Source organism: Galeopterus variegatus, unplaced genomic scaffold (genome assembly GCF_000696425.1).
Source record: "Galeopterus variegatus unplaced genomic scaffold, G_variegatus-3.0.2 Scaffold689, whole genome shotgun sequence".
Classification (NCBI taxonomy): domain Eukaryota; kingdom Metazoa; phylum Chordata; class Mammalia; order Dermoptera; family Cynocephalidae; genus Galeopterus; species Galeopterus variegatus.
The window spans coordinates 66,607-78,689 of NW_007726800.1; the positions used below are offsets into that span (position 1 = coordinate 66,607).

The following is a 12,083-nucleotide window of genomic DNA, read 5'->3' on the forward strand; positions in this document are numbered from 1 at the left end:
CACCCTTTGAGATGAGGGGGGAAAGGCTTAAACTTGAGTCTTGAGAGTAAGAGACTGCCTGCTCTGGCTCATAAGACAACACAGCAGCCACCCCCAGCCTCCGAAAGCAGAGCTTCCGGGACTGATGTCCAGGGACCCTGCAGCCTGGGACACACCCACCCTCACTTTGCCGTCAGAGGGTCAGCAAGAGAAAGAGGTGTGACCTCCCCAGGTAACTACTGGGGTCACTGTGCACAGAAATGTCTGCTTTCCTATGTGACACTCATCTTCCCAAGTTGTGATGTTTAAAGTAAGGCAATTCATAACTGAAGCCAAAATGTTGAAGTTATTTTAGTTATTACTTTAGTTATACTAAGTTTCCATTCACATTGTCAGAGCTAGGGCTCCAACCCTTCAAACCCATTGTACCGACTGGATCACCAGACCCCTCACATACCAAGCTGGGTCCCCAGACCCTTCCCATGCAGGTAAATGCTAGGTAATTGGGAAAGATTCTGGGAGCTGTTGGCAGACAACACAAGCTCAGAGCTCAGCTTCCTCACTGGAAGCATCTTACAGTACCGGCGGTGGCGGTGGCCTTGCAGAGGGTCCGGGGGCATTAGCAGCAGCAGCAGCCTCCAGCAGCAGTAGTGGCCTCCCCCAAGCCCCCCCTTCCCCCGATATTCTGACGATGGGAATCGCCGTGGATCAGAGCCACTCATCTTTATTCTTAAGTCCACAACCCAGGACACCTGGGTGCACATGCGCACTTGCACTAGATGATTAACAAGGAACACCTGAGCACAAGTGCCCAATTACATCAAATGCTTGGCAAGGTTCTGAATATCAGATGGGCTCTGACCATTTTTTCTATGTTTTCCCAACGTGATGTGCATTCTGAAGTCCATCCCCCACCCTAGGAAGATAATGTGCACACGGTGACAATGCGACCTCTGCCTTTATAATTCAACCCATGTCCCTGGAAAGGGACACAGACTGATAGGGGTTGAAAAAGACCCCAAAGTTTCACATATTAGAAACATCATCATAGTCATGTTTGAGCCAAGAGGGTAGAACCTCCTATCAAGGTTACTACAAATTGGGGCCCTTTAAGACATGATTCGATTGTGAGGACTGTGTTAGTAAATGGATCGACCCATTCACACAGCAGTGGGTGTGGTTCTGTTGGCTTTAAGAGGAGCACGTGAGGAGGTTTACTCACTCCCTCAGTGATCCTCACCGTGTAACACCCTGCATTGTTGTAGAGCCACCACCAAGGACAGGGACCTCATTCGATGTCTCCACTCATCTTTGGACTTCCCAGCCTTCAAAACCATAAGAAATGAAACATCCTTACACATTCCTCACTTTCAGGTGTTTCTGCTATAAGCAGAGATGGACTGACACACATCACCCTTTGAGATGAGGGGGGGGGAAAGCTTAAACTTGAGTCTTGAGAGTAAGAGACTGCCTGCTCTGGCTCATAAGACAACACAGCAGCCACCCCCAGCCTCCGAAAGCAGAGCTTCCGGGACTGATGTCCAGGGACCCTGCAGCCTGGGACACACCCACCCTCACTTTGCCGTCAGAGGGTCAGCAAGAGAAAGAGGTGTGACCTCCCCAGGTAACTACTGGGGTCACTGTGCACAGAAATGTCTGCTTTCCTATGTGACACTCATCTTCCCAAGTTGTGATGTTTAAAGTAAGGCAATTCATAACTGAAGCCAAAATGTTGAAGTTATTTTAGATATTACTTTAGTTATACTAAGTTTCCATTCACACTGTCAGAGGTAGGGCTCCAACCCTTCAAACCCATTGTACCGACTGGATCACCAGACCCCTCACATACCAAGCTGGGTCCCCAGACCCTTCCCATGCAGGTAAATGCTAGGTAATTGGGAAAGATTCTGGGAGCTGTTGGCAGACAACACAAGCTCAGACCTCAGCTTCCTCACTGGAAGCATCTTACAGTACCGGCGGTGGCGGTGGCCTTGCAGAGGGTCCGGGGGGCATTAGCAGCAGCAGCAGCCTCCAGCAGCAGTAGTGGCCTCCCCCAAGCCCCCCCTTCCCCCGATATTCTGACGATGGGAATCGCCGTGGATCAGAGCCACTCATCTTTATTCTTAAGTCCACAACCCAGGACACCTGGGTGCACATGCGCACTTGCACTAGATGATTAACAAGGAACACCTGAGCACAAGTGCCCAATTACATCAAATGCTTGGCAAGGTTCTGAATATCAGATGGGCTCTGACCATTTTTTCTATGTTTTCCCAACGTGATGTGAGAACATCTGTTACATAAAGTTGTACCATGTTGGGGAAGGCATAGCTGTGGAGGAGGAAAAGGCCAGTTATGACAGAGCAGGAAGGCTCTGATAAAGTGTACGAAGGATTCCTTCCAGAAGTCACTTCCTAAGACGGCTTCCTCATCCATTCAAGGTACAATGCTCTCATCCTATCCCTCATCTTCATGGCCCAGAGCCCACCTCTGGGCACCCATGGCTCTGTCCACATTCCTAGGAGGCCAGGCTGGTGCCTCCACCAGCAACTCTGAGTCCCCGATGGACCACTTTGAAAAGCAGCACAAGTGGGAACCACCCGTGGCCGGACACCGGACGAGCATGAACCCGCTCTTCCCTCCCTTCCACCTCTCAGCCTTCATTCCCTCGGGTCTCCCCATCTGGGTTCATCCAGCACTCATGCGGCCGGTGAGTCTTCCTGGAGCCCATCTCAGCTGAGACTGAGTTTCCAACCTTTCGAGTTGATCATGTGGTCTCTAAAATGACAAATCCAAGTTTCCTTTTGATTCAGTGAGACAAATAAAAACAAATGGGAAATGCTCTCACTATATAGGTGTAGACCCACAAGTTTTTCTCAAAAATTCTTCACACTCACTTTTTCCTACAAGAAAAGGAAGCGATGGAGGGAGTTCTTTCTACAGAGCATTCCCCTCTCAGCAGGAAGAGATGAGGAAGTGAAAGAATGTGGACAAACAGAGACAGCCTAGGTTGGAAGTCCAGAACCCCATAAAACTGATGGCAGAGCTGACAGATGTTTGCCAAGAACAACTTCAATGTTAGCATTTTAATACTACAAAATATCCTGGCAATGACATATGCAGCCAGACACCAAGCAATCGGATAGCCTAAAGAGCCACTTAATGTAATGATTGTGTCAAATCCCTGCCACCTGCCGGAAGCAAAGGATCTCACTGTCTACAAGAAGAAGCCCTGATGCTTAATACAAAGTCCTTGTTTTCCACTGCAAGTGTTAAATCAGTGTTGATTCTTCAGTCACAATTCACATGGTTGAAAGTTCAAACAGCCGGACTTACTTGTCCACAGAAAGGACCCTGGTGAAGTTAGAAAAAAACTGGTGGACCTATGAAATTGCCATGGAGGCCCTACCCAGCCTACACCCCCATCAGCGTGACCACGGCCCAGCCCCCAGCACACCAGGCACTCAGGTGCACAATCCTGGGCATCAGGCTAGAGGCCGGCAGGGGACGCTATAGGCAAGTTACAGTTCCTAGGCCTCAGGGACAACCCACCCTCTCCGTCTCGAAGTGCAAGGCATTGATTACTCTTCAGCCTCCTTCCCAACAGCTGTATCTGATGGATTTTAGTCTGATCAAGATCTTACAGGATGAAGTCTTTTGCAATATATACTCAGCATCTCCTTCCCAGGGAGCTCGACTGCACCACTGCCATGAAGCATCACCAGCCTGAGACTCAGCGGGTTCCATGGGGGGGAAGATGTCAGACTGACGCTGTCCTCAGCCATGGCCCACCTGGGCTCACCAGCAGCTTCGGGATGGTTTGCCAGCAGAACTCTCAGCCTGCCAGGAGCACAGCACATTTCATCACAGCACCTCTCGTGACCTGACAGCTGCTATAGGATTCCATTTCCCCAGGTGGTAGGACATGGGTCTAGGGACCGAGGAGTAGAAGTTTGTCTCTCCCCGTTGGCCCCAGTGACATTTCTGTGTATTTAAGACTTCCATCCCAACAAGTCAAGTCCGGAAATCTAACAGTCCTAGTTCTAGATGTCTCCACAGGGGACTTGCGGTAATGCCACATCATTTAGGGCTTCTTCTGCCAGGAGACCAGGGAGAGTTGCTGCTGCGTGAAAAAGCAAAGGGTAGCATATGGAGCTCACGAGAATCACTGTGCACTCCTGTGATTCCATGCATACAGTCAGGTGTAACTAGACTGTCACAGACAATGTGGTCTAGAGAGGTGACTGGGGGATGAGACTTCTTAGGAATGAAGGTCTTGGTCACCCAAACAAGCAAGTTAGACTTGTGCAAGTGCTGAGTGGGTGTGAGAGACCCGAGCAGCGATGCTAGAAGGAGGCAGTGAAGGTCGAGTACGTCGTGGCCTGGCAGCCCTCAGACCAGCTGCAGCAGCAGCAGCAGCGTTGCGGTTACAGCTGCCCATGACTCGTAGCCCTGGTGCTTTGCCTCTCGGGTCTTCCTATGCACAAATGCTCACTGTGCAGCTGTGAGGAGCGTGGTTACGCTGGAGGAGAGTGCCAGCTGAGCCTTGGGTTCTTGGGGTGGCCCCAAGTCGAAGCCCATGGGGCTCAGCCAATTCCGTCCACTGTGGGATTCCTCACAGGGGTTCCATTTGCTCCGGAGCTCCTTGGTGGGCTGGCAGAAACTGTCAGGATGGCACTGTGGTCTTCCAGCTTCCCTGTGCAGAGTTCTACATATTTTGAATTCCTACGTCCCTCAGCACCTCCTTCCTAGACAGGTCCATGGTACTGCCACCACTGGACATCAGTGGCAGTGGAGTCCATATGTCCCTGAGGGTGGGCAGCAGTCTGATGTGTGAGGGCCTCCGCTCTAGCCCACCTGGAACATATTGGCCCCTCCTGGTAAGAGGTAGTTGTTATCACGAGGATAGGGACCCACACTGACATAGCCTCGTGTTTTTTGATACCGAGCATAGGTCCTGTGGTGCCTGTCTGACTTCTGCCCATTCCGTGAGTCTCAGTCATTAGGCTCCTTCTCAAAGTTTGAATCCGACACTGCATCAGGCTTCCAAAGTGTTTCATGAGAGAATCAACATCCAAAATAAGAATGTGTATGTCTCCACATCAGAAAAGCTGGGCATACTTCTTCTTAAGAAGTGAGAGGTTTTAGGTACGTGAAGATATTGCCACTCTCTCAGCATCACGCACGTGACCACATTCTAGACTCACTAATTAAGAACATAGAGGAGAAAGGTCATGTTCCACAGGTGAATGGAGTGGCAGCAGCCACAGGTGAAGCCTTTCTAGACATTCTGTAGAGACATGACTTGGACCCTTTTTATGGCCGTCCTTGTCCATCTCTGGTCAAGAAAACCGACTGTGCCTGCCTTTGCTGACTATTTATTATGCCCTCAAGCTGTCAGCAAAACTGTAATATTTGCCAAGGTTTTAGAAATGACTAGTGTTTCTCTAGTCCCTCAGACTTCTGATGATGCCTGACCCTCACAATCGTGACTTGGTTTTCTGGCGCCAAGCTCCCAACCTTGTTTCTGGTGTCACCTGACAGACTCTTCTAATCAGAAGCAGTTGACTTTCAAATTGGACCATCAGCTTTAGCAGAAGATTAGATCAACAGCAGAGGAACTCTGAGCAGCAAGGCCACTTCTAGGACCTCCCAGGAACCTACCAATGACGTGCCAATGTGCACCACTGGGCACGCTTAACCAGTGTTTCACGTCTATAAAGTGTCTCACTGAGAGCTTCAGACTGTGTTCAGATGGCCACGGGTAATATAGAGCTAAGCAGCAAGCCTGCACTCAGGATTTCATAGTACAGCCCTATGCATTAAGTGCTCTCACTAAATCAGATTCAGAACCAAGTTCAGGTGTGGTGTCTGCGGCCTTACAGACAGTGATCTGTCCCACTGACCTTTCTCAGTTTGTAGAGAAGAGTAGTCATTTGGCATCACGATCCTTCCTCATTATTGTATGACAATTTTACTCTGGCATTTGCCAGATAAGGTTTTAAAATTTTGGTTCTCACGTCACGCATTTGATTTCATATTACGTAAAAATGTCTCCGACATCTCTAATTTCCTGTCGTTTTACAACCCTCACTGACCTTTCATGTAATGGTGCTGTGCAAGGAAAAGTTTGGTATTCAGGATCCCTACTAAGGGAAAGGGAATGAGTGGGGAATCAACATAAGTGGCTTTAAAGGCTTCTCCAACTGCACTGTGTTGCCTCTGGAACACCCTGCCATGTGCTGGCATCTGACTGACCCGGTTCCATGTGCATTTGCTCTTCACTGCATCTGACTGGGTTCTGTATGAGTTTTCTCTTCACTGCATCTGACTGATTGAGTTCCGTGTGCATTTGCTCTTCACTGCATCTGACTGACCGGGCTCCATGTGCATTTGCTCTTCACTGCATCTGACTGACCGGGCTCCATGTGCATTTGCTCTTCACTGCATCTGACTGACCGGGCTCCATGTGCATTTGCTCTTCACTGCATCTGACTGATTCTGTATGAGTTTTCTCTTCATGGCATGTGACTGATTGAGTTCCGTGTGCATTTGCTCTCACAGCTTCTGACTGATTGAGTTCCGTGTGCTTTTGCACTTAAGATGTGAGCAAATGCACACGGAACTCAATCAGTCAGATGCATTAACTGATGCGATTATCCCATGATAAAAGCGGGGTCTGGAGCTCAGCAGTCCTCAGTTCCTTCCCGCAGCCGAGAACAAAGAATGAAGGACGGCAAGAGCCAGCGAGACCGGGAGAGCCGGCAAAGGCACTGTCTCGGGGACTTGGTGACAGTCACGGCGATGGTGGTGGAGAAGCAGGAGCACCTCAGTCCGCAAGCAGAGTGGCCTGCCCTCCACCATCCTGTTGTCCCCCGTGGTGGCCGCTCCCTTCCCACCGACAAGCCTGGCCGCCCTGGCCACCACAGGGTCCGAGCCCGGGCGGTTAGCCAGTCCCCACTCAAAAAGAAAAGCAAGTCTTCAGGGAGAAGCAAGTCTCCCGGGAGTAGGAGAAGCCAGAGTCCCCACCACTCAGCAGTCACTGTGAAGCAGGAACGTGAGGACCACCCCCGAAGAGGACGGGTGGATGGGCATCACTGGGAACCCGCAGAACAGGAGCACAGGAGAGCTAGGGACAGTGACCCGGAGAGACGGCACGGCCATTCCCACCGAAGGACAGCCTCGAACAAGAGGCCCGGGCGCGGGCAGATGCAGGATCGTGACATGCAGACCCCACAGGCTCAGGAGGAAGAGTGGGAGTGGTGTCACGCAAGACGCCAGGAGCATCGCCAGAAGAAGGAAGCTCGTGGGACACGTGATGACTCTCCGGAGGTGTACCCTCCATCTGGTGGCAACAATAAAGACAAACGGGCGCTCGCTGAAGAAAAACCCAGGTCTGAGCTATCTGGGGCACTCCTTGAGGACACCAAAACCTTCAAGGATGTAGTCATTAAGTATAGCGAGCCCCCGGAAGCACGTATCCCCAAAAGACGGTGGCGGCTCTACCCCTTTAAACACGATGAGGTACTTCCCGTCCTGTGCGTCCATCGACAAAGCACCTACCTGCTGGGTCAACATCGCCACATCGCAGACATTCCACTTGAAGGAAGGAGATACTGAGTACATATTGCAAAAAATTTCATCCTGTAAGATCTTGATCAGACTAAAATCCCTGAGGTGCTGTGTTCGCAAGGAGGCTGAAGAGTAGTCAACCCCTTGCAATGCAAGAGGGAGAGGGTGGGCTGTCCCTGAGGCCTAGGAACTGTAACTTGCCTCTAGCGTCCAATGCTGGCCTGCAGCCTGATGCCCAGGATTGTGCACCTGAGTGCCAGGTGTGCTGGGGGCTGGGCCGTGGTCACGCTAATGGAGGTGTAGGCTGGGTAGGGCCACCACGGCAATTTGGTAGGTCCACCGGTTTCTCCTAACTTCACCAGGGTCCTCTGTGGGGACAAATAAGGCCGGCTTTTTGAACTTTCGACCATGTGAATCATGACTGAAGAATAAACACTGATTTAACACTTGCAGTGGGAAACAAGGTCTTTGTATTAAACATCAGGGCTTCTTCTCTTAGACAGTGAGATCCTTTCCTTCTGCCAGGTGGCAGGGATTTAACACAATCATTACCTTAAGTGGCACTTTAGGCTATGCGATTGTTCGGTGTCTGGCTGCACATGTCATTGCCAGGATATTTTGTAGTGTCAAACTGCTAACATTGAATCCGTTCTTGGCAAACATCGGTCAGCTTTGCCATCCCTTTGCTGGGGTTCTGGACTTCCAACCTAGGCTGTCTCTGCTTGTCCATAGGCCTTGCAGTGGGAAGTGTGAATGCTGCTGGGACTCCTCATCCCTGGCCCTTTTACTTCCTCATCTCTTCCTGCTGAGAAGGGAATGCGCTGGGGAAAGCACTCCCTCCATCGTGTCCTGTTCTTTCTAGACAAAGTGAGCTTGAAGACTTATCGAGGAAAAACTATGGGCACACCCCTGTAGAGTAAGAGCATTTCCAGTTTGTTTTTATTTGTCTCACTCAATCAAAAGGAAACTTGGATTTGTCATTTTAGAGACCACGTGATCAAGTCGAAAGTTTGGAAACTCTCAGTCTCAGCTGAGATGGGCTCCAGGAAGACTCACCGGCCGCATGAGTGCTGGATGAACCCAGATGGGGAGACGCGAGGGAATGAAGGCTGAGAGGTGGAAGGGAGGGAAGAGCGGGTTCATGCTCGTCCGGTGTCCGGCCACAGGTGGTTCCCACTTGTGCTGCTTTTCAAAGTGGTCCATCGGGGCTCAGAGCTTGCTGGTGGAGGCACCGGCCTGGCCTCCTAGGAATGTGGACAGAGCCATGGGTGCCCAGAGGTTGGATCTGGCCCATGAAGATGAGGGATAGGATGAGAGCATTGTACCTTGAACAGATGAGGGAGCCGTCCTAGGAGGTGACTTCTGGAAGGAATCCTTCCTACACTTTATCAGAGCCACTCTGCTCTGTCATAACTGGTCTTTTCCTCCTCCATCAGCTGTGCCTTCCCCAACCCAGTGCAACCTTACGTGACATCTGTTCTCAGTTCACATCTTGGTAAGATAAGTATTGCATGTAAAAGCAGGCAGTTCTATGCACAATGACCCTACTGGGGTCACATGGGGAGGCCACACCTACTTCTCTCACGGACAGCAAATCGAGGATGTGTCCCTGGCTGCGGGGTCTCTGGTGCTCGATCCTGGAGGCTCTGCTTTCGGAGGTCAGGGGTGACTGTCATGCTTTCTTATGAGCCAGAGCAGGCAGTATCTTATGTTCAAAACAAATTTTAGCTTTTCCCCCCTCATCTCATAGGGTGATGTGTGTCAGTCCTTCTCTGCTTATAACAGAAATACGTGAAAGTTGGCAATGCGTAAGGATGTTTCATTTATTATGGTTGTGGAAGCCGGGAAGTCCGAAGAACAGGGAAGATGTCGAGTGAGGTCCCTGTCCTTGGTGGTGGCTCCACGGCAATGCAGGGTGTTACACGGTGAGGTTCACTGAGGGAGAGAGCAAACCCCTTCACTTGTTCCTTTTAAAGCCATCAGAACCACACCCATTGCTGTGTGAATGGGTCGATCCATTCACTACCACAGACCTCACAATCGAATCATCTCTTAAAGGGCCCCAACTTTCAATGACCACGATAGGAGTTCCTACACTATAAGCTCAACCCCGACTGTGATGGCATTTCCAATACGTGCAACTTTGGGGTCTTCTTCAAACCCTATCAGTCTGTGTCTCTTTCCTGGGGCATGGGTGGTTTTCTGAAGGCCGAGGTCTCATTGTCACCGTGTGCACAGGATCTTCCTAGGGTGGGGAATGGACTTCAGAATGCGAAGGCTTCCATGGGCTACTCATCTCTGTGCTTGCTGTTGTCATGCCTCAAGGCCTCATGGTGGTGTGAAAGGACACCCCTGCGCCCACTGCTGGGATGGGACAAACGTCACTACCTCTCTGGGGACTCTTTTTTTGTGATGCATGGGTTTTACCTTTGTTTGCATGATTGGTTAACCTGTCTGCCCTAGTCACAGGGTTTCCTCTCAGCGTGCTGACACCTGCACCCAGTAGCAACTGAACCATCTCTGGGAACTCTCTGAAAGAGGGATTTTGATGACTACACTGGGGAGCCTCTTGATGGAGGCCTCACTTTTTGTCTTTGTCCCTTCACAGGGTTCTCTATCCTCTGTGAAGTAACATACCCCCTGCCAAGCTTGGGTCTCTTTTGATATGGGTGATTCCTGCCTGGGGGAGCAATCCCAGATGGGCTGGAGAGCAACGGCACATCCTGCACAGGCTTCCCTGTGCTCCCAGATCTCGGGACCTTGGCACTATGTGATTGAACTGGTTTCTTCCCATGAGAACATCTCCTGTCACACTCACGTGACCTCAGGCACAACATGTTTTTATCATTAATGAGAAACTTTATTTTTTTGTCTAAATGTTTTTCTTTGAATCAAATTGTTGAACCAAACAAGAGCTCAATTTCCTTACTGCAAATTATTACAGAGCTCAATAGGGGGAGAATTCACTGTGCAGGACAGTTCTAGTATGGGAACAAGATCCTGCTCATCGAGGTGTGACTCTACTCGGAAGCAGTTGCTCCTAACAACAGATGGACCCCAACTACTAGAGCCCCACAACGGGAAATGGTCTTAAGTTCGTGTGTGGGGCAGTGTGTCCTATAAAAGACAAAAGGCAGGGGAAGCACAAACACAACACACTCTTTGAACCAAATGAAATGTCTAGGTAGAAAGTTCTAATGCCCCTTTCTGCCGTGATATAAAGAAGCGCTGGAATCTGGCACCCGGACTGGGTTTTCATCCTGAGCCTTTACAAACTCTGCCCCCCTGGGATTCGCATCCTCAGGTTTCTGGCTGATAGTCCGTTGACTTGGAAGAGATGTGCGTCTCTTCCTTCCTCCTCCTCTTGCTTTCGTGCTCACGTTCCCTGGGGCGGCTGCTCTCTGAGGGTCTCTTAGAGGCCCCGTGCTGTTTGGCTTCTTCCAAAAAGTTGTCCAAACCAAAAGGGTCTTCCTCAAACTGAACTGGTCCTTCTCGGCCTCTTCGCCTTCAGTCTGAAGCAGAAACCTCCTGGTGGGGAAGAAATCTGTTGGTCTTTATTCTGCCTTCTAGGTCATCAGCACACACGTCCTTGTCCAGATTTTGGCTGGGCCTGTAAATGATCTGGGCCACACCCTGACCACCTCTCCAGGCTCGATCATAAACATTGTACATTTCATCTTGTCCACCTGCAAACCCACTGTCCACCCCTTGGGATCGGTCAAAGAGCCTGTGGTCGTCCTGAACTTCACTGCACGTGCGAGGATTTTCCATACTGAGAGCAATGACTTCGGTCACATCCCGAGTCTCACTTCTCTGTCCTTTTGGCCTCTTCTCTGGCGCTGCCGTGGGAAGGTTCCGGGCACGCTGTCTCTCTTCTCGCCTGTCATGCCGGATTTCCTCCCTCTCGTGTGCCTCCCCCTCCTCTTTCTCCACATGGGTCTTGGTCCCAGCTCTCCTCTCCCTGGCTTTCTGGGCCATTTCTCTGAGTTTTTCTTCACGTCTCTCCTTCGCTTTATGAGCCATCTTTCTCTCTACCTGGGCACGCATTTCCACAGCTTCCCAAGCCTTGCGATCAGCCATGGAGAGGGCTTGGGTGAGTCTGGCAAACTTCTCACTGATGTGTACTGTCTGTAGTCCTCTCGCATCCGCAACCAGACGTTTGTCCAGTGGGATCGTGTAACCCTTTGCGTTTTTCTAGTTAGAAATACAGGGAGGAATCTTCCACTCTTGCTGTTCCCTTCCAGTCATCTGTCTGCTAGGGGAACACATGACAGGTGCAGGAGGAGAAGGTGGTCCCTGGGGGATTTTCTCGTTAGTCTTAAACCTTGAAGGTTCCATGGGATCTGTCTGCATTTCTGCCATCCGAATAACCCTCTGTGTGGCTCCAGAGTTGAAAGCCACTCCTTGCTGAGCTGGGCTGTATCGGATATACTGAGCTGGAGCCAGTTTATCAGCTGCACCCAGTGGCCTGGCTGTGGCAACCTTCTGCCATACGGATTTCTCTAAGGCTTCTCGGGTGTTTTCTGTTATCT

At 50.6% G+C, this 12,083-nt stretch overlaps 1 protein-coding gene and 1 pseudogene across 1 annotated transcript in view; one reads left to right on the forward strand and one right to left on the reverse strand.

Annotated features, from left to right (window-relative positions):
- Window positions 1–6,705: 6,705 nt before the first annotated feature.
- On the forward strand, window positions 6,706–7,599 carry LOC103589477 (annotated as a pseudogene).
- Window positions 7,600–10,851: 3,252 nt separating this feature from the next.
- The window catches only part of LOC103589478 (SNW domain-containing protein 1-like), a 2,460-nt gene continuing 1,228 nt past the window's right edge, over window positions 10,852–12,083 (reverse strand). Inside the window, 1 exon segment of the mRNA XM_008571483.1 lies at window positions 10,852–12,081. Within this exon segment, the coding sequence (XP_008569705.1) occupies window positions 10,852–12,081 (1,230 nt within the window).